This window comes from Sander lucioperca, chromosome 11 (genome assembly GCF_008315115.2).
Source record: "Sander lucioperca isolate FBNREF2018 chromosome 11, SLUC_FBN_1.2, whole genome shotgun sequence".
Lineage (NCBI taxonomy): Eukaryota > Metazoa > Chordata > Actinopteri > Perciformes > Percidae > Sander > Sander lucioperca.
Window position 1 is genome coordinate 36906562 of NC_050183.1, and position 27055 is coordinate 36933616.

General features: G+C 45.7%; 1 protein-coding gene across 1 annotated transcript; it reads right to left on the reverse strand.

The window, feature by feature from the left end:
* Nucleotides 1-26351, reverse strand: midn (midnolin). The gene is made up of 8 exons (XM_031318268.2): nucleotides 25997-26351; nucleotides 23618-23846; nucleotides 21830-21917; nucleotides 21590-21652; nucleotides 12129-12680; nucleotides 10696-10837; nucleotides 10093-10413; nucleotides 1-3618 (listed from the first exon to the last, which is right to left on the reverse strand). Exons 1-8 carry the CDS (start codon nucleotides 26070-26072, stop codon nucleotides 3356-3358), a joined length of 1734 nt encoding a protein of 577 aa, XP_031174128.1. The 5' UTR covers nucleotides 26073-26351; the 3' UTR covers nucleotides 1-3355.
* Nucleotides 26352-27055: the final 704 nt, after the last annotated feature.

Sequence of the window (27055 nt, forward strand, 5' to 3'; positions counted from 1 at the left end):
CTTTTTTTTGAAACATGTTTTGTTTCCATTATTCCACCAAAAAAAAAAAAAAAAAAAGGTTCGGACATGAGCATCAGCTGCTGCTATGTCCCGACAACCTTCTCCCCCGCTTAAAACAAAGAAAAAAAAAAAAAAAAAAAAAAGCACAAAGAAATACATAATTCACAGTTACCATTTTGGTTTCATAAATTAATACAGTCACACATGTGCTACACCGGTCTAGAGCTAGAACATTGTAAATTGTATTCTTGAATCCTGTTATTTTCAATAGTTGGCTACAAGAAAAAACAGGCAACGTAAATGACGTGATCAGAATTCCACCAACATATCCTCCTCTCTGTAATGCTTTTGTCATCTTTTTTGTTTTGTTTCATCTTTTTGAATTTCACACAGAAGTGAGGCACACACAGAGTATAGTTCATACATATACAAAGCAAAATTAAATAAAATTTGGGAGGGGCAGGGGATAAATTGTCCTTTAATAATGTTGTATCCAAGGAAACAGGAAGTGCATGTAGTCTGGAGTCCTCAGAGGACCTTTCTTATTCAGGCTGTTTCTTGCCATCTAAGTACTGCGATTTAAACTTCCTCGGTTAACATAAGTTAACACAGATTAGTAGCTTTTTGCAGCTTGTTGGTGGGAGGACTGTGTAAAAAAGGGACGTGAGGTGCGGACAACGGAGACCAACAAGCATGGCAACACAATGAAGAAATGGGACAAAGAGTGTTTGTGGCACAACACTAACCTCTGAATAGTATCAGATTCACTCAAACAAGCTTCACCCCTAAAATCTATGACTCTCATGGCTGCGAATACTACAGTCCTGTGTATCAACCAATGAAAACAAGCTTAAATCTTACACTGACACAGCAAGGGCAACATTTTTAAGGCACAGAAGCCTAGACATAATAGAGACTCCACCAGCTAAAAGCACTAAACAACAGATGCCCAGTGTCCTCAGTGACAAAAAATGGCGCCTTGATGACAACAAGTCCGACAACGATGCACACAGAAAGTTTCAAAAATCCAAAAAGAAAAAACAGTCTGTCCCCAAGTGTCTCATTTTTTTTTAGTGAAAGGTAAGGCCACTTAAAAAAAAAAAAAAAAAAAAGATGAGGTTCACCAAAAAAGGTAATCTCTCACTGCAATCTCTGGGAGTGCAATTGTGGTAGGGTGGTCGATCGGTCAGACAGACATAAAGAGACACACCAGACGCTTGACGGACAGTACTGTAATCCGCTGGTCTGTTAGTTCCCTGCCAGAGTTTGTCCACACGAGCCTGGGTTGGCGTTCAGGCTGGAAGGAGGGAAGGTGGCTAAAGGAGGGCTGTCTGGGTCCTTCAGAGTCGGGGGGGGGGGGGTAAAACCAGCGCTCGGGGAGCAGAGAGAGAGTCAGTTGCTCTTTGCCCATCATCATCTTCATTGTCACACAACAGGAATGTTCAGTGCTGAGCAAGACGCGAGTCCACACTTAACTTCATCTGTTTTGGTTCTGCGTCGTAATACTTTAGCAGGACACCGTTGTTCTAACATTGAAAAATTCAAAATTACAAAAACCTAACCAACAAAAGCAGCATTGTTTAATTTCTTCACAAATTCATGCATGTTGGTAACCTTCATTCCCACAGCACCAGTTTCTTATTTATTTTTTTCTTCCATCAATAGAAAAAAAGATCAGTGTAATTCACACTTCTGCATGCAAAGAAAAAGTCACTTTTTCCCTCCCGTTTTTTTTTTTTTTTTTTTTTCCCCATTTGAAGTGCCCATGTGTAGCAGCAAAACTGTGAAAGGCCTAACCTGATATGTCAACGGATGTACTGGTGGAGGCACTAGATAATGATGCTGGATACAGATCCCACTCCTCCCTCTTTTGCCAATAAAAAATAGCGTAATTATTATGAGGACTTGTGGTAAAGTACCAACTTAGAATTTCTATGTTTTATCCTGTTGGGATATGAAGTAGTGACCCATGCATTCACTGCAGCTGATCTTCATGATTTGTAAGAAACGATGGGGTTATTTGGGAGAAAACAACTTGGACAAAAACATGGGGTATTCTAAATCAATTTACGCTTTAAGTCAAACATACACACACACACCCTTATAAACCTTTGCCAATTGTCACATTTATGTACACAAACTAATACAAACCCTCCACAAGTCCATTCAGGTCTGAAAGACATGAGGTGGGCTGGATGAAATTTATCTTTCCGTATCATTTGTTGTGGCTAGACGACTAGAATTCATGAATGAGCTAATGAATGATTGTGAATGGATGTACGTATTTGTTGGTAGTCAACGACTTGAATGAAGCCACAGGGGGCTGCTGTTTTTTGAAAACAGCAGATAGGAAGAGAGATAAAAAATAGATTTGTTTTTTTTTCCCCATATACATTTTAAAGATTTTAAAATCCTCTAAAGCACTTTCTGTTCATATTAATTCATTTTGTTTACTCATTAATCATTCCTATCGATACCCTATGTCACTGAGGTTGATATCAATACTTCCATGTTCATTTTCTATTCCATTTCAGGCCCCACCTCCACCTTCTTGCACACTTTGACCAGCTGTTACAAATCAAGAAAATGTGCAAATCAACAACTACTTTGAACTGTTATATGAAAACCTGAATGCTTTGTGAACAATGCTACATATTTTTTGTTTAGAAAATATAATAATATGTTTCAAAATGAAAAAAAAGAAGAAAAAAAAAAGTTTAACCACCCCGCAACAGGTAAAAACTAGACTCTGGTTGGTGAGTTTTGAGATCAATAAGAATGCCCGTTGGAATAATCCATAGCTCGGCAGTTGTGCCATTCATGTGAATAGGAAACACTGAGGCCTCCGGTGCTCCTGTCCTGTTAATAAGTCCAGTGTGGATCTCTTCATTGCTGCCCAGAGTGCCCTTTAAAAAGAATCTTAGAAAAAAAAATATCTGAAAATACCACCACCAACACCGCCGCCGCCACCACCACCAATTTAATTCTGCTATGCTCAAGTTCAGGTACGGTCTCTGTAACCGCACCGTTAAAAAGTCTTGTACACTGTTAAGTCCAGTTGTTGCCTGTCCAAATCCAAGCATCAAAAGAAAGTCCTCTTGCTATTGTTGCTATTTTTCACAAGGTTAACTGTGAAGGACCGGATGGGATTAAAGTCTGCAGGGAGCTTTATGTTTTCGTGTGACAGATGCCAGCCACAAGGACAACTTTGATTTCCTCTTTGCACAAGACACCTTTGCACAGTTCTGTGTCACCTCCTGCCAATCCACTCCCTCAAATATATATCTCTAAGTAAATCCCGAGCGATGCTTTGCACATCTTTGAATCTATTCCCCAGCGTGTGGGATCAGACGCTTCAGGCCATGACGAACTCAGACTTCAAGTCTGCCTTAACGTCGGGCTTCCACACCGAGTCGTCAAAGTCCAGGTCCAGGGAGCCCTCGCTGGACATGCTGCTGTTGCTGTTGCTGCGCCCGGCCTTCCGGTTGGGCAGCCACTGATAGGGAGCGCGCTGGTCCCGTCTGGCCTTCCTGCGCAGACGCTTCTGCTGCATCAACAGCTGCAGGCGCTCCACCTTGCAGCGAGTTGCACGGTTCTCGGTCTGACGAACACGGTCACCTGGACAGAGGAAAACAGAGGGGAAACATGGTGAGTCAGGTATTTCTCTTTGCACGCTGACTGGTTTGTTTACACTGAACAGCAGTAACGCCAACCAAAAAATAAGATAGGATTGAGAATATATGTCAATATATGCCTTTGTGCTTTAGTGTGTGCGTTAAGCGGGATAATGCAACACAGCCTTGACATTCCCTTGGCTCTGACACACACACACACACACACACAATGTGGAATTTGCTTAACCTCCCCCACTGAGCCTCATTAGCCCCCTCAGTGCCATTTCATCCCCTTATCGCTGTGTGGGGAGACCTTCTTAGAACCAATTCTCCTTGAGAACCAATAGCAAGGCCAAAAACATACAAACACAAGCCAGAGACGACACATACGGATAGCTGCCTAGGATATCTGTGCACATAATTGCAGATGACATGCCTCAGTGGCTGGACGTGCTGCTAAGTGCATTTCTAGCTGTTGATGTGCCTATAGGAGAATCGGGTCTCGAGGGAGAGGCCTTGTATCGCACCGTGAATGCTTTCCTACCGTGGCCAAGTCAAGCCTAATTCCATTTATACATATATTCAGGGGCTTGGAAGGAAGGGAAGGCAACCGCAATCTATTAGCCAGCTCCATTAGTATCTGTCTGGAAATTAAATAATTAAATAACGGGGCTAGAATGTCAATAAACCGAAGCACAGCGACCATCTCTGCCTCTGCTGCACAGCAGAACACACACACACACACAAGTACATCATGTATTCACACAAAAACACACATAGGTGTATACTTGTGCATGTATATACACACACAAACACACACACACACACACACACACGCACACGCACACGCACACGCTCCCCAGTGCACACACGCACACACTCAGCAGCAGCAGCAACAGCCGCAGTAGCTTTTAACGTGGATCGATGGCAAATTAAAAAGACCTATTGATTAAACCTTAGCTCTAGTGCAGCCATCCATCTCAGGCCCAGGACAACGCTATTGGCTTTCAATAGAAAATGCAAGCAAATGGAAATTGTAAGCGGGGAGAGAGAGAGAGAGAGAGTTTTTTCTGCTATTTTTTTTTCTTTATTAAAGCTGTAGCTTCCCACTCTCAGCTCATTGACCCAACACCCCGCTTCTCTCTCTCTCTCTCTCTCTCTCTCTCTCTCTCTGTCCCCCCACGACACACGCACGCACGCACGCACAGCCCTCCTCCTTCCCCCAGCTCTTGCCCAGTGTCTCCCCAGAGACAGCTAGGTGGGGCAGTGTGAAGAAGGGGAAGCAGCAGGCGAGAGGAGAGAGGGGGGGCAGGCGGGCGTGCAATGTGGGTTAAGGAATTCCTCCCTCAGGGGCGAGGGGGATAGAAAAAAAGGACTGAGGTAAAGGATCAGCCGTAGGTGGCAGTTTTCCGAATCGACTGTGCGCTCCTCTGCTCCCCCCCCCCCCACCCCACCCCCACCCGTCGGAATGAATTCCGGACTCTGTGTGGGCTTAATTTACTTCTTTTCCTCATTTGCTTATCAGATCGAGCAGTGCAGAGCCTTTACTCCAGTTATAAATATTCACCATTGTCTGGCAGTGCATACTAAAGAACTAAACTGCCATCAAGCAGCCTTGATGCTGCTTTTCGAGAGCAGAAAGGGTGTGAATAGTAACAGAGTTAACAGAAAAGAATACTTCTTCAGATTACATGCAGCCACATAGACAGACTGGGGTTTTTCCACTTCCTGCCAATGTGTTCTATCCTGATACAAACGTATGTGTGTGCATCCAGATGTCATGTGCGCTGTGGGCGAAGGCAGCGTGTCATCTTTAGAGAACAGGGGGTATACCAAAAAGGTGGGTTCTCCTACATTAGAGCCATTGTTCTGCTGCCTCAGCTCCATGCGACATCCACATACGCTGCTGCAAGGCTTTGTTCCCCCTCCGGTCCTCCCTCTTCCCCTTATTCCCCTGCTCTCACTAGCTAGACGCAAAAACCGCCCCTCGGCTGTGTCGAAATATGGCCGTACACAATGAAACGGCACAAAGCCAACACATGCCTACATAAGAAATCTGTTTGTCTGGTACAGTTTGCCTTTCGAGTGTCTCACTTTAAATTCTTTATTTATTTCACCAGGGTAGCACACACACACACACACACACACACACACACACACACACACACACACACTTTAGGGCAGCTTGGTGGTGCTGTAGGTCTTGGCCTTTGGCTTGGCAAGATCTCCGAGAATTTGAAGCTACCCAAAACTTGGTGTGTGTGTGTGTGTGGGTGTGTGTGTGTGTGTGTGTGTGCACGCATGTGTGGCCATTCATCAGCGTCACTACCGAAGCCATGGGCGGCTGGGCCGGACACAGCTGGCTGCAAGGATCTCCAGACTATGTTTATGACAGTAGGGCTATTATTAGGGCTGGCTAAGAAGGACAGACTATACACACATAACACACAACACACACACACACAGGCTGGCCCAAAGCCTGGATGCAGAGACTTGGTTCGACGTGAGCACAGTAACCTTGGAGGACCCAGAGAGAGGTGGGTAAGAGACATAGATTCCCTAGAAAGAGAGGGACCCTGTTCATCTACGACCCTGTGTGACACAGAAAAGACAACAGATCTTTTCCTGGAAACGCACAGTGGAAGATATCAAACACAAGACCGGTCAAGGGCACAGAGAGGAAGGAAACACCGGTCTACTTTTCTCCCCTCTCTGTTTTTACCACTCCCCTTCCTGCCAGTTACACCAAAACTCAATCCCGAGCAGAACATTTTTCCATCCCCAAGCTCCCCTCTCTGAAAACTTTGACACAGGCTCTGTAAATACACCGAGCGCTGCAGAGAAAGCCAGAGAAAAACAGGCAGAGAGAGGAAGAAGGGGTGATCTATGAATAATCGATGCGTCAGTCAGTTTTCTTTGCCTTTGAGCCCAGCAACACAGCAAGGACTGAGATAGGGAGCACACGGGAGGGTGGGAGGAGGAGTGGATGGGTGGAGGAGGGTGGGAGAGGATGGAGGTTGAGAAAAAGGGAGGAGGGCTGCAGTGTGCGGGACGCACCGGGAGATTAAAGGAGCTTCTCCTTTTATTGATTGTATAAAGATTGGCCTTCATTTGCAGTTGTCTTAGTGCTGTTTTTTGTTTGTTTGCCTTGATAAGTCTTGTGATCTTGCAGAGAGAACATTGTGTTTGCTCAGCATCCAGGGAACAAGGGAAAAGAGGGAGGGGTGACCAGAGAGGAAGAGAAAGTGAGAGAGGAAGAAGACGATAGAAAATCACATTGCAGCAAAGTCAGCCTTGGCTCTCTCTCTCTTTCTCTCTCTCTCTATTATTATAATATTACCTTGATATGGGTATATGACAATAGCTACAGTAGTATTCAAAATCATGTGATAAAATCTCAATTATGTGGCCTTGAGTCCAGTGGCAAGAGTGTTTTATTAAGTAGTAGTGCCTGTTTTATATGCACAGCAGGAGTTGGGGTAAAGGCAAAAATAGATGGAACACCATCAAATCAGACCAAACAATCCATATCTCTCTGACCATCACCAGTCAAGCGTTAAAGCACCAATAGCTCAACGTCAACAGGTAAACAGCTCCATGAGAAACCCCTCTTGAGCACATTCAGCCCAAAGTTCAATACCAAACATATTTTGAACCAACTAAACAGAGACAAACTGAAACAGCCAATCAATTCGGAGCTAATATGAGCATTCTGACAGCCACTGAAAGGGCATTGACAGCCCTGCAGATACACAAGCTCTTCAATGACTTTTAGACTTAATTTGCATTCTCTCTCTCTCTCTCCCCCTCTCGCTCTCCTTGTCGACAATGAAAGGGCACCTGATGTGCTTGGCTGGCTTTGCTAGATAGCTCTGTGCTGCGCTGCGACGCCGGGGCGTTCGTTGAGTTACCGGTGCACGTGTCACACCAAACCCCCGTGTGTGTGACGAGAGAGGAGTAAAGCCTACCAGTGGATAACATGGCCTCGGCCGAGCATTTCAGGGCTTATATACAGGATTCAATGAGGACAAGGCCGTAGGATCTTTCTCTGTGTCTCTCTCATTCTTCCGTTTCCCTCCCTCCTCCTTCGGCTTGCCCAGTCCCAGCCAGCACGAAGCTAACGTGACCTGACAAACCGTAAGGGGGATAGGAGGGGGTGGAGGGATGTGGAAGGGACACAAGAGAGGCAGGGTTTGCTGGAGAAGCTTTCAGAGCTAACTTTGCCCCTGCTTTGCCCCTCTCTGTGTGCCTGTGTTGAACTAAGGCAGCTGCAGTGGGAGTGGGACTAAAAGGCAGCCCTATAATCCCATAGCCCTCCCCATCTCTGCCCCACAATGGCTCAGCCTGGTGCCCTGTATGCAGCCCCTGTCCCTGGCCCCTGCACAATGGGTTTGGCTGGGCAGGGGGCTGAAGGGCTGGAGGGGGGTGCCGGGGAGGTCCACCCTACTCAGTAAAGGAATTTAACTAACAATCAGCCTGACAGGCCATGCTAAAGCCCTCCTGTTCAAATCCAACAAGAGTCCTGGGCTGACAAATCCCCACTCTCAGCAACACTATACAGCAAAGCCATAAAACCAAGCAAGTCGCCAAAGACTTTAACCAGGCATTTATGGTAGAGTGAGTGTGCATGTGAGTATGTTCAAGCTTTTTATTTACGCTTGTCTTCTCCCCCTCGCACATGAACTTGCAGCGGAAAGGTTAAAGGCTCTCAGAAGACATTGTGACATTTTCAAGACGCTGTTTCCACTAGAGTTTGACCACACACACACACACACACACACACACACACACACACACACACACACACACACACACACACACACACACACACACACACACACACACACACGGGAAGTGCAGGTTATTCCTGTAGCTGAACGAAGGCTGGTTTCTGTGAAGCAGAGTTAAGCCGCAGTGTTAAGTCCAGTAAGTCTTCCATCAGGTGTCGGCTGATAAGAGCGCTTAGTCATCGGCTTCCTTAGGACACCATGTGGAACGGGATACAAAGTGGGCATGCAGCCTCTGTCCACACAAACAAACCGGCACATTCATTGTCTCAGTGAGCTAAACTGTGCTTGGTTGGGCGGCTTACCCATTCACATCATTTTCTGTAAGTTGACACTGTGAGCAGGAAGTTGGACGGAGACAGTAAAGTTGGAGAAGGACATTAGACAGGCTATTCTTTCACCCATTCTTCTTTTTCTTTTTTTTTTTAACTTTGCCCTTGGTTAATCAGTGGGCAGTCGGTAGACTGATGGACAGGATATAAACACCCATATGATGAATGGAGGCTTAGTGTTGTGGTTTTAACAACTCCCCCTCTTCCGCGTCCTCCTCCTCCTGCCTTCTACTTCACAAAGCAAATTCTTTTCAGAGACTGCATTTTGGAATAAATCTATCTATTAAAAGGCCAAATGAACACAGACAGTGTTTTGATGCACAACACAGACATGGAAAGAGTTGGAGGAAGGACATGGAGAAATGGATTTTACAGACAAGGCTGTTTTTGGACAGCAAATGGGGGAAACAGCAGCGTGGGCTGTGGAGTGTAGACAAAGAGAGATGACATGAGTGGGAAAAGAGGGGAAAGGCGGGGGGGATATGTAGGTGGGGGCAGTGAAGGAAAGGTCTTCCCTGATTTAGGATAATAAGCCTGTCTTATTCCAACTGTTCACTGAACACTTGCAGGGGTGACGCAAAGGAATACTGGACATCCCCGGTCAATCTGTATTCAGTTGCTGAAACTAAAACACTCCATTCTTTTTGCAACTAAAAGGTAATAAAACAAGGGACAAAGCCAGCGTAGGACAATAGAAATCTATGCTTTTGCTTTTTCAAACAAAAGAAAACATTAAACATAAACCACTGTACTCCAGGACCCTCCCTACCAGACTCTTCAACAAAATTGACCAGCAGCTCACCAAAGGTTAGCTCGATTTCCTCAACAGGAGATAAGGAGGCAGCAGAGGACAATGCTGTTTCTCTCAGCACAGCCAGTCTAACCTTACAACATTGACTGAATGTTATCGGTTCTGGACATCTGTCTGACACTCAACATCCTGTGTCTCTGCAAGAAAAGGAGGTTTTAAAAAACACTCAAACCCAGACCCTAAACAGTGTCATCTGTACTCCAGCCCCCGGTACAGCCCTTGGGCATGGGTATGTCATGGTTTGTCCAGCCCCAGCCCATACATGCCCCAGCTGCAGCCCTTCTTTAAGAGGCACGCTAAATCACCCAAAGTCTAATCTAATCTAAACATAGCCAAGCCCAGGCTTGAAGGGGTAAACCTATCTCCTTGGAGCAGAAACAAAAAGAAAAAAACAAAGCCAACTCCGCTGCCTGACAAGTAAAGCCTGACTGAACAGGTTTGGAGAAGCTTGTATTGCATTACTAAGGAGACCCAGTGTTTAGTGTAGGCCCTGCGTTTCTGAAATGCTTGCATGAGCAGAGGCAGTGCGTGAGTGTGGAGTCACTCACCAGGGGGTTTGCACATGCGGATCTGACTCTGGCACTGCACCAGTGGATGAAGAGTCGGCGGTGGGCTGCTAGGGCTGCTGGCGGGCACAGAGGTAGCTTTGGCAGAGAGGCCAATGCCAGCAACCTGGGGCGAAGGAGGCGGCGAGGGAGATGGGGAGGTGGGTGAACCACACTGGGTCTGGTAGCGGAGCTGGGTGAGGGAGGGGGGCATGCCCTGGTAGTGCCGTGTGGCGCTCAAGAGGTCGTTGAGGATCTGCAGGATGGTACCGATATCTCGTCTGGGACGCCCAGTGCTGTCCTGACAGTTAGGGTGCAAAGTGCCTGAGAGAGGGAGCAAGAAAGACGGAGAAAGTGTTACAAGAGAGGTCTACTGAGTTTATTAAGTAGTAGAAAAGACAAAACATTTAAGGTCATTCTTACATACACCATGCCCACAACAGAGACCCTGAGACCAGACAAGAGGAGAATGTGTTGAATGGTCTGGGTATTTTTTGTGAAGCATGCAAGTTCTCATAAAAAGAGGCTTTCAGCTGGATCTCACTGTGTGCAATGTTATTGCTTAGAGCAGCAATAAATGTTAATGGCAGCTCAGTGTCCCCTCACCTGAAAAGGTCCCTGAGAAGACTCCGGGAGCATGGTTTACAAAGCTCTCAATGATGGCGCCAGGTTTGCGGGAGCGTGTTGAGGGACCGCTGGGGCTGTTGGGGCTGTTGGGGCTGTTGGGGCTGTTGGGGCTGCAGTTAGCCTGGAGGAAAAATATTAAAATAGCATTTAGTGAGACTTCAGGGGATGGAAAAGCGGTGTGACAAGAACACATCTGTACACGATCACATCACATCCCATACTGTGTTAACGTACATCAAATGACATTCATGCATTCAGCAACAGCTGTGAAATGTTGAAATCGTTGGCTGACGTATACCCCTTATATATACAGTATAGCTCTGTCCTGAGGTTAACTCCATGAGTTCTGTGACCTTTACTTCAGACTGCTGTAAATACTTTTTGCACTATGTAAGTAACCTATGCAGTGAAGGCTAAGGGTTATTAGAAACCCCAAAAAGCAGGAAACCTGAGCTTCTGCGATGCTATAGCCCCAAAGCAGCCAGGATATCTTGTGACTTCAAACCCGAGAACTTAGCAACCCAGTAACCCTGTTACTTCACCTTAGTTTAACTTGGATAACTCAAATGACTTCTGAAAGTGAAATTGAAACCCAGGCAAAGGTCTCTTGTGTTTGGGTGCGACTGTGTTTGTGTGTGTTACGCATGTGAAAGCCTAATGAGGAATAGCCATTTCCGTTTTCTCACTGCTAAACTGGCCTGTCTTTTTGTTTTTCTTGTTGTGAACCATCTCTCTCACATTGGTGAAGAAAAGTGTGTGCAGCTGTTCTTAGAGTTATCCAAATAAAAATGAACGGGTGTAAAGGTTAATGATAAATGGCCGACAACACCGAGGTTAATGATCAGTCCTCACAAGAAAAACCAACTCCAATTCATTAAATCTGCCTCTTTAAATCTTGTTCTTTCAAGCAGTTCATCCCCCCCCCCCATACGTCTCATTGGGCAGGATGAGGTTATATGGATGCTGTGCCTGTTTTAGCTGATGCGTGTGTTGGCCTGTTTGTACATGTATTTGGGAAGCAGACTGCACTCAAGTGATGACTAAGTGCACTGTGGTTTGGAAAGACCTGAGTAAACCACTGGTTCTCCCTCATGCTTCTGGGATATCCCACTAATCTAATCAATTTAATGGAGGATGATTTAGTTGTGTGCAATGCACTCGGGTCAAACAGTCATAACCCATCCCCTCCCCTCCCCTCTATTGTTCATTCATGAGAGTGCTAAGTGCCTATGATGACATCAGTTATGTAAAAGTTAAGCTATTTTACCACTTTCCTTGTCACACCTTATATTACAATCAGATAATATTCCAGACATATTTCATACATGTCTCCTCACTAAGCAGAGGCTAATGACAAAGACAGCACAAAACCATAGACAAAATGGATTACTAACAATATGTTTGAGACTTACTTCAGGGCAGAGGACCGGGGCTACAGGGCTGGCCTGGCCGATGTCGTGGCTGGGTTGGCTTGAGGAAGGCTGGTGGTAGTGGTGGTGGTGGTGATGGTGGTGATGGGCTGGAGACCGGAAAAGCCCTCCAGGGATGTGGGATGGGCGAGGGGAGTGGGGTGGAGGAGTAGGGGGGCTACAGTGAGCGGAGGAGGGCGACTGGTGGTACATGGGAGGGAGCGGCTGGTGGTGCGTGGTTGGCAGGGGGAAGGAAGGGGAGCCTGGGGGAGAGGGGGAGGAAGGGACCAGGTGAGGCTGGGACAAGTGGGGGCTGGGGTGACTGTGTGGATGATGGGGGTGGTGGTGGGAGTGCGGGTGAGGGTGAGGAACACGGGGCTGCCCCGTGGGCTGTCCCAATGAGGTCTCTGCGTTGCCCCGGGTGATGAGGTGTCTGTGCTGGAGCTGGGGACCGCCAGACTGCTGCGCCGCCAACTGCAGCTGGACGAACATCATGTGATCACCGACACGCAGTGCCAGGGTGAGGGGGGAGCGGCCGGACAGGAAGTCACTGACCTGCAGGTAGACAAAAGAGAATTTGAGTTATTAAGTTCATGTACTTTTACAGAAAGGCCACCAACACAGCTTTGCCAAATTACAAAATAAGCAATACAGACATGATTTATTGGTGCAGACAGAGGTATTTGCAAACTGAAGTCTGCATTCAGATTATGTACTGAAGGCCAAAGCCTTTCAAAAAGAGAAAAGCTCCCACATGCATATTGACTTCCTCCTTTGTAAATGAACAGTCTGCACCACGGTTGGCGGTTAAAAAATCCACACAACAGTGCTTTTAGACAGACACACCACATTAGCACATCATGCAATCAATCACCATTCTGTAACACTGGCCTATTTACATCTGCTGGGGAGCAGTGGATGAGGAGACCTATTGGAAAACACACACAAACAGAGCCCACTCTCGCTTGCCTCCCACTGCCCCAAAGTCCGTTCTTAGTCAGCAGTGTCATTCAGCTCAGAGACAGAGGCCACCCTTCTGTCTGGCCCGGGGCCTGAAAAATCAGTCCCACGTCCAGGAAATACACCCCGCCTGCCTCTCAAACACAGAATGGCCGATTGTCCACGGCGGATCTGGAAGGGCTGCCCATTTTTGGAGCTCTGGCAACAACTAATAGGAGCCAAGTGTGGAGGCCTTCACTGTCCCACTCGTGGCCCGGATGGACACACACAAACGCACACACAGGATAGCGAAGTTGTCACGACTTGGCTGGAGGATTCACACTAAACAACAAAAGTTCTCTTGTCCCCCTCCTGCATGCCTGCGGCTCTGTTGCTGTGTATTGCCACTCACTGCTGAAGTCTCAGCATGTTTGTAGGTGCGTGCAAGTGTGTTTATTTTCTAGTGAGTCATTCGGGGGTCAGAAAGCTTCTTTGGTTCTCAGACTCAGCAGTAATGACATCTCAGGTTGTCCCCAAATAGAAGCAAACAGAAACAACTAGCACTGGCAAATACAAAGTGACGCCTCGGTCCAAAAAAGTTTCAACAACCCCTACTGCCTGTGTGTTTTCAGTCCCCAGAGTGGCACGGAGGGAGGGGGAAACAGGGGAAGGAGAGACCACAAAGAGGACTGGAGATGGAGAGAAAGAATAATGACAAAGCAGAGAAAACTAGGAAAAGAGACATACATACAAAGACAGCAAAAGAGAGCAGAGGCCTCACTCCCTCCCCCCCACCCCCCAGACCCTACAGCCTTTGGAGTGTGCTTGTGAGTTGGCCTGTATTTAACCCTGTGAATCACCAGGCTCTGCCCTCCATCACTTCTGTCCCTTTTCTTCTTGCTTTTTTTATTCATTTCTTTCTCTATCGACCGCTGCCTCTCTGTTGCCAGGGTGACCTTTGCACATTGGTATTGACATGGCGTGGAAAAGAGGACGGAGGCAGAGGAGAGGCAGGTGAAAGGATAAGGGGGTTGGGATGATCTGATGGCTGTATTTCAACATGTCAATAATCAACCGCTAAAGCAGCAGAAATCAGCAGAAATGATGCTGCAGGATAAACAGAAACTTAGCCTTTTCAGAGAGTAAACTCAGCCAATAATGGCTTGTTGACAGTATAGTCCACAGCCATGGTTACCCTGTCTTGGTATGACAATAAACTCAGCAGGGCGGGGTGTGAAGTGAGGAGGAGAACAGGGCAGGGTGCTACCTGAGATGGCGGAAACTCCGTGTACAAAAGGTCACCTGCTAGAGTGTGAGTGTGTGTGTGTGTGTGTGTGTGTGTGTGTCAGTTTGAGACCTTGGGGGGAGGCGGAATCCCAAAAGTGGGTGGGGGGGGGGGGGCAAAGAAAGACAAAAGAGAAAAGGAGGGGGAGGAGGACTGTGCTGACTGCGTCTGTGACTGACAGCTATCAAGAGAATGAGTCGACAGTTTGCCAACCCACAACACACACACAAAAACGAACACGCATACAAAGTCAAAAGGCCCCCAGGGAGACCATCAACCCAGTGTTTAGTTAAAGGGGGGGAGGAAGATGGGGGTACAACACCCCCTGGGAAATGAGTGTATACGTTTGTCTATGGTACTGTTCAGTAGAGACACGTCCAGTAGAGACAGGTTAGTACCTGGCAGCAGAATCTGCCTCGAGTAACTGCTTGTGATCGGATTTCACTTCCCTGTTCACATTTGATTTTATCTGTGAAGAAACGGCAACTGCTGCTCAACAGAAGTATTTGTGCTCAGTCACACTAGCTAGAAAAGAAGACTGTAGTGGCTATCAGGCTACGTCTACACTTTGTCAGAGTTATTTGAAGAGGCAAACCCACCGGCAAGTGTAGAAGAATTGTCTTGCTCAATATGGCCAAGAACACATTTGTATTCACACTGTCGTACATATGTTGAAACCAAAAGGAGAATGCATTTTTCTTTTCCCTGTGCAGAAATCATCCACGATGCCATTTAATGTCAAGTCTGAACAGGGCCTTTGCTTCACCACTCTGTTTCTGTGCATGTGTGTGAGAGAAAAAGGCCGAAAGTGAGTGACAGCAGGAGAAACAGAGAGGAGGCTTGATTACCCTTAAAATGACTAGTGTGGATTATTCAAAACCACTGAGATGAAATTCATGTACTCCTACTGAGCCCCTGACACCACATGGCAGGCTACAAATTAGCCTGCGAGAGAAGCAAGCTTTCTTATGGCCGTCTGTGGTGGCTTGTTATGAAAGACAGGGAGAGTGGAGGGGCCCCACTTTTGTTGTGTTAAGGCAGGCAGAGAGAAACCAGCCATTCATTGTTCCCTTCCTGATGCAGCAGCAGTGGTATGCAAAGAGAAGAGGAGCTCATGCCTGAAAAACAAGATGTGCGTGTGTTTGCTGAAAACAACACGCATAGGGTGATCATACTCAACAGAAATGTGATGGGTGGTACCATGACAGTCTACTCACTGACATACAGGTGTTGATAATAGAGCTGTTCAACTTAATTGCTCCTCTTTAACAAATGACCCCAGAGCCAGCGCGCTATCAACCATTTTGTTTTAGTAGTCGGGGTCCAGGAGGTGGTATTTTGTTTAGCAGGAGACATTGGTTGCTATGCAGTAATGGGGGAGAATATGATAAGGGGCAGGCAGGGGAGGAGGGGTGGCAAAAAGATGGAGGAAAAGGGTGGTGATGGTGGTGGTGGTGGTGGTGGTGGTGGTGGGGGTGGTGGTGGGGGGTGGCATGACAGAGGAAGGGAGAAAGGATGGTGAGGGGGGTGGGGATGCGGGCGATGGGGGTAGGGTGTCAGAGTTGTGGTGGGTGATGAAATATTCAGTGAGAGTGTGCCTCTGGCTCATTCCCTCTTTCTTTCTTTCGACATCTCTGGCTGACAGTTTTATTTATTGGGGTCCCTGTGGTTCAAGGAACTCATTTGCAGTCGTTCTTCCTTTGCACACCAAGCGAACTAAGGGAGGGAGATAAGGAGTGAGGGAGGAAGAGAGAGGCTGAGGGAGGGTGAGAGGGAGAGGGAGGGAAAGATAGAGAGTGCTCGCAGCACTGAGCTGACATTCATGAACAACTGAGCAGCTTTGTGCCAAAGAAAAGAGGATAGAGGATTGGAGGGCGGGACAGGAGGGTGGAGAGTAGGGAAGCCTTGAGAGGATGAAGCCTTTCTGGTTCCAACGCAACAGCTCACCTGTCAAAACCGCCAGGTGAAGGGTACGGGTCAAAAACTTGCTCACTACCCCGCCCATCAACCAAGAGGTTTTGATCGCACCAGGACACTATTGGTAGTCTCTGTGCAGATGCACACCGGCTTAAGATGCAATAACAGCCTCTCAAAAGAGAGAAGGAAAAAAAAAAAAAAAAAATCAATCACTTGCATCATGCCCCAAAATCTTAAAAGCAGCCGAGGGGCTCTTCAAAGGCCCTATTAGAAAGATAGCCGTCTGTAATACTGCCTGATAAGAAACAGAGGGTACTGGAAGGAGCAAGAGAGGACCAGCTGGCCATCACTAAATTTTATCAGCCAATTGTAAAAAAAAAAAAAAAAAAAAAAAAGAAAAGAAAAAATAGAAAAAGAGATCAGAATGGCAAAGATCAGAATGATCAGGTTCCAAGCTCCTCACACTCCACCTGTGCCAACAACTGATCAGATACACTGAGCCGATTCACATGCACATACAAGACTCTCAACACACAGCCCTCGTGCATTAGCTCCAATTCAAGGCAAGCGACCGCAAAGAAATCCTCATTTTGACCAGTTTGCCTGCTGCTCACACTCCTCTCACTCCACTGAATGCCTTTTATACCTGCAGATTAATACAATTTAATGGGGATCCTGTGTTGCTGGAGAAGAGTATTGCTCAAAGATGAGCAGTTTGTGTACCGAGCGAGACAAATTTGTGGATACTTGTAAAAACAACATCATCAACGCCAACAAAAGAAGAGGAGGAAGGAAATGGCATTTGAGATAAAGTAAACGAGTACAGGCAAATGGAGGAGAGGCAGGAGAGAAGTGAGGGAGGAAAGATGACAAGCACAGTGGCAGTAAAACATGGCTACTGTGAAAGTGTATGGAATGCTGTCTTTCTTCAGGACACTTCCCTTTTCTTCAGTATGTTTTTGTATGACCTCTCTGTTTCCCCAGCAGCAAATGCCTAATTGACTTGGTGGTGGCTATCAAACGTGACATTCCTGGCCTTCATCCTCCCCCACAGTAGCCCCACTAGTCACGATGCCTGCTACTTGAATCACAAAAGCTCAGTGTCGCCAGAGAATGGAAAGAAATGATGGTCACGACTCAAATATGGAGATATTGAGACTCCCCTGGCCGCTGAACGAGGGAACACACAAAGACAAGGACATTAAAAATAGATGTTGCCACATACACATATGCGAGCAGATGCATATGCACAATAGGACAATGAAATCCCCTGCAAAATCCATCTATCCCGTGATTGCCCCACACAACACACCTTGATTCCCTCCACCCCCCTCCCACTGAGCGTTTAAGCACCACAAAGGGGATTACACAGGTGCAAAAATACTGCGTGATCAGCTTATTAATGCAATTTTCAAGGCCAGGATTTACATGAGCATGGACTGAAAAGGCCTTCAGATCAGCATTGTCTTGTATTCTATACACTATTTGATTTACACATCCAGCAACAAATTATTTTCTGTAGCTTTCATTTAGGTAACAAAAAAAAAAATTACAATTCTAAAGAGCAAAGACTCCCTCTGTTATACTGCATGCATATAAAAAGCCTGTATTTCAATGGCAGTGGGAAGGACAGCGAAAGCTGCCTGCTATAAAAAGGGGAGGGTCCACTCAAGTCATTTTTCAATCCCTTGCACTCCAAAATTTTCAATACAATTACTCGCCAATGATTTCCAGTAGTGTTAATCCTGCTGATAAACTAGCATCTAGATAAGATGGTCTACAGGGTGCAGGACTGGAAAAAGAAACATATTGCCCATCTGCATTGAGCTGTTTTACACACAGGTGTGTGCAGGCACAAAGACACACACACACACACACACACACACACACACACACCTGTCTGGCCTACCGTGGCACCCCCTCAGGGAGGCAGAGTGGAGGAAATGAGGTGAGGGTGACCAAAGGGGTGACTCCCCACACATTGTTAGATCCTACTAGTTTGCATCTGCCCGCTTCTAGACACAATGACAAAACTGTGCCATATTGTTGCTCGAGGAAGAGGAGGAGGAGGAGGAGGGGAGTGGAGGAGGACAGGAGGTGCTTGTCGGCGGGAGCAAAAAAAGTAGAGCAGATATGTAACAGCGTATTCCGTGGGGACATATGGAATGGCAACACACAGCCTCCTCCCAAAGCAATCTGTGTTAGTGTTCAAGGCAAAATTTGTCAATCTGCAGCCTGCTGAGCCTCATTCCAGCTGGAGATTGATTTTGAAAACCAGTATGCTGCACTGTAGCTGCACTCAGTTGGCTATGGTTGGGTATAGCTGACGTCTATGGATGTATGGAGGATGAAAGGGGATCGAGAGCCAAACTTAAAGAGTGACCCTCAATCATTGTTGTGTGTTTGAGGGTTTGTCAGCTGGGCAGGTTTGGTGCTCATGCTTTAAGACAGGAACAAAGAGGTGGCTGCATGGGGGAAGGGCAAATGGGGGGATGGTAAGGGTGATGCCTGCCTGCCTGGTTGGCTTTTATTCCAACATCAATGAGCAAATAGTCCCTGTGTGCTGAGAGGGACACATAACCCTTCCCTTTATGTCAAATACCAAGATCAATAGATGGCGAGCTGATGCCACGGTCTACATATGCCCAGAAATCGTGAATATTGCTTTAATTTCCCTTTCACTGCTTGTCCTGTAAGTATACATTCATTTTTACTACTAGGATCAGACATTTTCACATTCTCTGATCTCAATCCTCAATCCTCTTAAATATATCCTTTCAATTCTGGTGTGTGTGTGTGTGTGTGTGTGTGTGTGTGTGCGCGCGCGTGCATGTGTGTGTGTGTGTGTGTGTGTGTGTGCCAGCACATCAGTGCATATGTAAGCTGAACACACAACCTCTATTTAGCAGACAGAATGAGAAGAGAGTAGTGCAGGCAACTGTATTTTGATGGGCTGTCAGGAAGCAGTGGCTTAATACAGCTTAGATGTCATGCAAAAAGTATAGTGAGATGCCAGAGGAGGAATTAAGGCAGCCCAGGATTGTCCTTGCCAAAGAAGTCAGCCATCACGGTCAAACCAAGGCAGCTAGCCGGACTTGCAAACCACAGCACATTTAAATTATAGGGCCCTGGGAGAGCTGTTAAGCAGAAACAAGAGAGAGTGAAGGAGGAAAAGGGGGAGACGGAGTGAAGGAGAAAAAAAAAAATCCCACTTTGATAATTGCCGGGGCTCCATTTCCATAAAACATCTTCTATCTGACTCGCTCCACAAAAGTCTGAAACAACCCTGGAAGCTGTCATGTTCTGCTTGGTTGGTTAGCTAGCTGCTAGCTGTGAACTCCCCCAGAATCCGGATAAAGGAGAAGACATAAGGTGATCCGCTCGGCCCCATCTTCCATGAATACACACACTTCCTGGTAAAACACCCGATCTGGAAATGAGACTTCACATGACCAAAATGCAGATAGGTGGAGGGGTTATAAGGAGGTCCAGCGGTTACCACAGCTAACAACCACCCCACATCTCCTCTGGGCTATTTTTGGGTGTATGAGCATATCAGCTATCATGTCAGACACTTTTAAGAGCTAAGTGCATTGATTGATTTTTGATAGCCCCATAGTTAGGGGGGGGGGGGGGGGGGGGGGGAAATGAGGGAAAGCTTCTGTGTTCCTGTTTTCTAATCTTACTCAGATCCTTAATCTCTCTGCAATCTATATCATTCCATTCCGCTTCATGAATTATAAAGAGGAATCAATTTCTCTGGATAAAAACACACTAAAGCAGCTTTATGCCTTTTTCATAACCTTTTACCCTGCTACCTGCCCTACTGTGCCCTTTATTCTCTCTATCCCCACTGCAGGATTACAATTAATATCACATAAATAAGAATGCAACAGTAATGTACCGTAAGCAAACAATTCTTAAGAAAAATAAAAAAAATCGGACTCATAATGAAACACAGAAGACACAGGAAGAAAGGCAAATTGAGAAATCTGCTCTTGTTGGCTGTTGAATTATCATCTCTGCCTCTGGTGAAAATGACAGTTACTCATGGATGCCCAGCAAAGGCGTAACGCATGATGGGCAAGGCTTGCTTCCAGCCCACTAACACTCTTGACACACACACACACACACATCCAGTAACAGACGCGCACACGTTTACTTACACACACCTACACACATGCAGTCGTCTGCTGTCGGTGCTACGAGACGCATGCTGAGTTCACACACACAACAAGGCCAGGATTCCCACCAGAAAATTATCAGCAGGGAATGAAGCCATTACTAAACCACACTCTGACTGCTCCGATCTGCCCACATCCTCTGATAAAAAATTGACTTAACGTACATTATTATTCTTTGGACAAATGCATCATTCATTTCACCATCTTGTACTGTTTTGACATCAGTCAGCAGCGCATCACTGATGCGCTTACGTACATCTCAGTGTTACCCAACGCTACAAAAGGAAGTAGGTCTGAGTCAGTCAGTCAGCTGCAGAGCGTTTCATACGTCACACTGTTGCCTGTGTGCATTCAGCCTTATCGCCTCTCTTCTCTCTCTGCGGCTAGCACTGAGAACTTTGTCTTTTTTCGCTTTACTCTCACTATTGATCATTTAGGTGAGTCATGCCACACTGACTCAAATGCACACTGTATTTCAGCAGGCCTACAGAGCCGTTTCACTGTAAGTACAGGGAGTAGGCCCCACTCGGGCTATGTGTGCACGCTATGCTTCCAGGAACCCTGTGCTAATACGGAGTGAAAAAGCTGTCATCTGATGACCCAGCACTATGTGTATGTTTGAGGGAGAGTACACTTCACCTCCATGCAGCTACAGCACACTTCCTGGAAACTTGCCTGTATGCGTGTGCGAGTGTGTGTCTTAAGAGCATGAAATACAGGAGAAGTAGAGACATTTCACAGATAAAGCTATGAACAGAAAGGTGGAAGGGAGTGTTATGTGCTGGTCCTCTCAGCAGTTCACAAATAAGCCTCTCTTGTGTGGTGTTCGCCCTGGCTTCCTGCAGCGGCATGCACGCACATACACACACATATATGCTATCACAGATGTTACTAGGATACAAGGGGTGTTGCTGCTTATTATATCCTAGCAGCACACACTGGATGTCTAGCTTGGCTTGGGTGAGAGTCTGAGATTAGACAAGGAAAGAGGCTTGTGCAGCCTGCTCATCTCATCTCTTTCTCTCCGTCTCCGTCATATCTGGGTGTTGCTCTGCACTTAACCAAAGCTACAACCTCCAATATCCCCATTTGTTACATTATTGCAGTGTCAACACAAAAAAAAAAAAACAGTCTCTTACCTGAGTTTCGGTTAGACTCTCCAAGGCTTGCATTACTGACTGTTCGGGTCTTGATGCTTGAGACTGCAAAGAGAGGAAAAGAGTGTTACAAATAATAATAATAATAATAATAATAATAATAATACTGGGCTAAAAAGAAGCTTTAATGATGTAAAGTATATGAAAGAAATGCTCATGTGCTGCATTTGTTACTGATATTGGGACGGCAAACTAAATAAATAACAGCCGAGTGAGCCTTACCATTAATCCTGCTTCAACTGTTGGTACAAGTGTTAACTTGCTCCCATCAGAGATGCCTAGATCCTGGAGTTTGCCTGAACTTAGTCGCCTGCAGGGTTAGAGAGAACAAGATAATTAGACTGTGCTGACAATATCGTCTCTCTTCAGACACACAAACAGCCTCCAGCCAAAGGGGGGGCAGACAGAATCCAAAACTAGTTTGAAAAAGAGCTGTGGGTGAAACGCTCCATGAAAGAGAAGTATTGATTGGGCTGTCATATTTCAATTTCGAGTATAGTAGAGCTTGACAACCGCTCGCAGTGGATTTCTGGCACTACTGCCACTTGACTAAGTGGAGGTAAGTATTTCCTTTTGCCATTTTGAGTTGCACAAATGAGGAGCTGAAACTCAAACCAAAACCGCAATCCTTTTAATAGTTATGAGAAAAGATAAACAGCATGACACGCAGCTATTAATGACATTGCAAATCTAGAAGAAGACATCCCACCTAAAAATCTATTGTTTTGTATTATTCTTAAATCTATTGTTGAACTGTACTAAGATGGCTACATCTGTGATTCTGAAGAAAGTTGATACATAATACATTCCCAGGGCTTTACTATTTAATGTTTGGTGCAGAGCAGGAGTGTCTGCTTCACGATGAGGAAATGCTCTTTTCTTGCAGGTCACGACGCACTAAAACCACTCTAACTCTGTGCCTCCTTTAGTTTAGTGAAGGATGTTTTAGGACAGCCTGCTGTACAGGCATGACCCAAATATCACCTCATGCAGCTGAACAAAGGCCCTCAGAACTGACTTGCTGTAGGGCTACAGTTGGAGGAGCAGGAGGGGATTAAAAAGGGGGTTTCAGGTTTTAAAGGATGATGTGATTTATTGGGTGATTACAATGGGTGGGAGGGGACGGGGCCTAAAAAACAATGCTGACTGTTTGCATGTACTAAAGCCTCCCTTCTCTTTTTTTGCATAACACCACCTGCACTATGTTTAGCTCATTTAACCTGATTCCTTTTCGGAACTGCCTAATACTGTAGGTTTTTGGGGTTAGTTTTAAATAACAAAAAGGTTTTTAACTCCCTTGCTCATGCAGTGCTGCCCTGATGTGCTATTATCTGAGTGCTGGCCAGCCCATACCTCTCACCAAGAAAATCCACTGAAACCATTAAGGAGTTATTCCTTATTCCTCCTTCCAAAAGCTACTGGTTATTACAATGTAATGCTTACATTTACATCCATACACACAAATGCCCCCACCTTCCGTTATACAGATGACCTGTGCAGCAGTCTGTGTGACTTCCATTAATGTTTAACATGTTTAATTCCCCCAGCATTAGTAATTCAGTCAGGCTTTAGTATTTATAACGAAGGAGGCATGAATCAATGCAAGTCTGCAGATCGCCTCGTCAATACTGTTCCAGTGACCGGTGCGTCCCCTATGCGTAAATCCAATACCGTGCGTCCTTATGGCCAGTGGTTTCCTTGAATGTATTGATGACCGAAGCAGCCAAGGTTGGCTCCCAAAAGCTCGACCACGCATAAATCCGAAGTATAGATTAAAACGTATTACAGCAGCCCCGGAGGGTGAACGCACCTAAACTCCGTTTTATTCACTTTTTTTTTTTAACTGCGGATTAGCCTAGACATTACGGCGTTTAGTACATATATATACAGGCTGACCGTTTAGGACCAAATGGTAAATGACTGTTTATACAATTCTTCACCACACGTAGAAAGGCTACAACACTTCTGTTAAACAAATTCCAATATATGTTTATATCAGGGTTTACTCACGTTTCTTTGTGCAGCAGAGCGAGTCTCTCTCTTGGTACTTTGAGTCTTTGCGACAGCCTCCTCTTCAGTCCGTCCACGGTCTCCTCCTGGGGCAGGGAGAGCTCGAAGCGTGTGCCGGTGGTGGAGTGGATGTACAGATTCATGGAGGGCTCAGTCGGGACGGCCTCGCAGGACGAAGCCCCGCGACTGGTGCAGCTCCGGGCGCTAGGGTGCTGGTCCATCCGATAACCTGTGGTCAGAGAAGGGGTAGACAAGACGAGCAGAGCCGGGGATGAAGCGGGTGAGGAGGATGGTGAAGCAGGTCCGTCGCTTCGGCTACCGCTGCTTGTTCTGTTTGCAGATCAAAGGCAGCATTCAGAGAGCTTTCTCTCTCTCTCTTTGACTCGCTCTCCGAGAGTCAGAATAAAACCAGCCAGTCCGTCTTCTCTCCAGTCGATATCATGAGAATATTCCCAGAGGAAAGTCAACTACATATGGCTCGCTTTTCTCTTTGTTTGATCTTTTTCTTTGTTGCCCTTTCCAGCGTGCAGCAAAAGTCTTCCTATGTGCTACATAGATGGGTAAATGCCAGGCAGAAACGCAAGTAGGCTATGTTTTCAGCGAAACATGCCATGGACGCTCATTTACGCAGGCGGTTACTTTTAAAACAAAAACTGGGGGGTTTAATTAAAAAAAAGAAAGAATACAAATTCCACTCTGTGTTTTGTAAGCTTTAGATGAGAAAGCACACGGTCCGTAAGCTGCAAAGCCTCATACGGTTAGCAGTGAGAGGCTCTGCGCTGCGCACTCAAACCCACAGCACCTCTAGTGAAATATCGACAATGAACATTGCCACAAAAGTGTCGCACTTCCACCATCGATAAAATACGCCCACAGCCAGCCCAGCCAATCACAGGAGAGCTCCTTCTGATATCAGCCAATAGCAAGAAGAGATCCACACCCACGTGGAGGGCAGGCGAGTTTAGGCCATTCATTATAAATTCCAGCATAGAAAAAACATATGTGCCCATATCACAGTAGCATACAGCAGCTGTGCCTAAACTGAGGTCTGTGGAGCTTTAGAAGCCACTGGAGAGTTTGATTATACTTTTTTTTGCAATCATTAACTTAATGGAGGCCTAGTTATTTTTACGTAGTGTATCGATAAGAACGAACTACCCAGATAGCCTATTTCTTCCATTTTAGCCAAGATCGGAATCTCTCCACTCAAACGTTTTAATTTGTGCCAGGTCACAGCTTTTCAAATGCTATTCATTTGAGGGTCCTTTGCGTGGGAGCTATGCATTCATCCTTTAACATATACACAACAGGAAACAAAAAAGTAGAGTAATCAACAGTGTAGGTGTATTGAAAGACTTGATATATAGACCAGTGGTTACACCTTACACTGCTACATCTAAGTTAGTTAGATGGGCTGTAACATGAATAGTGCTGACGCTATACTTATTCCCCTGCCCACAGCAACATGCAGAAACTAATAAAGGGATCGCGTATAGGCTACTATGCAAATTAAACATGGACAGGGTATTCTCTTCAGGAAGAAGGATGCCGGTTATCTCGCAGTACACATGCCAGTAACAGATAAAGCCAGTGCGTAAAAGCAAATTGGCTTTATGTAACATGACTTGATATTTTCCTACGCAGTAGAGTGGCGCTGCACAAGTCAATGTTTTCCAATTGATGCCTGGTCAGATGGCAACACTAAGCAGAGAAACTTACACACAATAGGGTCAGACTGGGAATTTAACCATACAGGTAGGCCTATCTAAATAGAGTGAGTTCACCTCTACAGATTATTCCAACACAAGTAGGGGCTTTAACATAATAAAGAAGATACTCGGTTGCCTCCCAGTGGCCAAGGAAGGAACTTTGACAATTAAAACTTCCAAGGGATTCATAAGTTTACTTGTGTCTCTAACAATGGTAGATAGTTCGGACTTTACAGCAGGCATTTACTTGTCCGAAATATGAATTCACTTGATTTAGCTTCAGGCTCGATCATGCAATACGCTTATAATACTCTTAGCATGGTTGTCACTACTACAGTATTTAATACGTTGTTATTGTGCTTCTAAACAGACAATACAGCAACGACTTACTGTCAGACACTAATAATATAGAGCAACTAGTGACATTCTCCTGTCGTCGATACCGGCCTTATTAAGTTAATCATGTCCACAGTATTTAAACAGAAGGTGGCTCATCCTATCACTTGACAGCATGCTTTTATCGATCCGTGATTGACTGCTTGTCTCCAATCAATTTCTTAACCCACCAACACAATACAGCCTACGTCAAACGTGTCTAAGGCGGCAACATCACAGATAACATGCTCAAATGTTCCAATGACAGACCTGGACTTGATATTAAACTACTTACCAATTATTGTGGCGAAAACTTTCAAGCTTCGCTCAAAAGTGTGTTGTGTTCCTGTCTGTTCCCCCAGCTTTGGCATGTAAAATAAACCCAAACAGTGATAAATCTCCAAACACCTGAAATATCCACAAGGTTTTTTCAGTGAATTCTTCGGCAGGCTCGTGTGTCCAGCGCGCGAGGTTATACGCACTAGACCTCGATACTCCTGACCAATAAGGAGGAGCTGCAGTTGTGTCTTAAGATGCCTCGGCGCGCTGTTAGTACACCGGCGTCTTTTATTGGTAATGAGAGCACAGCCGGGAAGGTGAGAACCTCTTAACAGACTCTTCTCGGATATGGGTGGAGAGTAGTGTTCTTGTTATGTCAGCATGTGATTTAAGGTGGCCTCGCTTCGCTGTAACCGCCTCTAATGTCCGACGCGTTCCCTCGGTGGGAAAGAATGTGCCTACGCAAAAGCCGCAACAGATAAAAATATCCAACAGTATCAGTGCCGTGGATCTCTTTGAATAGCAGCTAAGGCTTTTAATGGTGCTAGATTACTTAAAAAGTAACAAAACACCACCAGTCTGTTGTCTGCTACCTTAATAATCAGTTCATGAATTAAATGCTTAGGCGATATGAGGGGTGTTGCCAGTCTATGACGACATAGAGAGAATGTCACCGGGCAACAGAGCAGGTAAACAGGCTCCATGGATACGACGGCACGTACACCGATAAACAAAATCTTTTCTGGCACGATTTGTTTCTGTGTTTGGGGAAATACACAAGTTGTTTGGTAATTGTATCGACATTTGTCAATAAGATAAGTAAAATCACTATTACCAGTCTTGCAACTTATATTTTCACACACAACTGCAAATTTTTATACAACATGAAGAAGTATAGGTCTACTTTATTACAAATCAAAGTATGCATTCTAAGTTTTACTAAGTAGGCTAGTGTCATTTAAATGCAGGCTACTTAAAAAAGTAAATTAACGTATGAACTTCCCCATAGCCTATATAATACCATTGTTTATTCAATACTGATACTCATAACATGTAAGCAGCAATTAAATGTTGC

Coding starts and splice junctions, on each gene's coding strand:
- midn (XM_031318268.2), bottom strand. CDS start 26,072: ATGCCAAAGCTGGGGGAACAGACAGGAACACAACACACTTTTGAGCGA. Junction 12,681..21,589: donor AGAGTCTAACCGAAACTCAG/GTAAGAGACTGT, acceptor GTCTACCTGCAG/GTCAGTGACTTCCTGTCCGG. Junction 10,414..10,695: donor CTTCTCAGGGACCTTTTCAG/GTGAGGGGACAC, acceptor TCCCTCTCTCAG/GCACTTTGCACCCTAACTGT.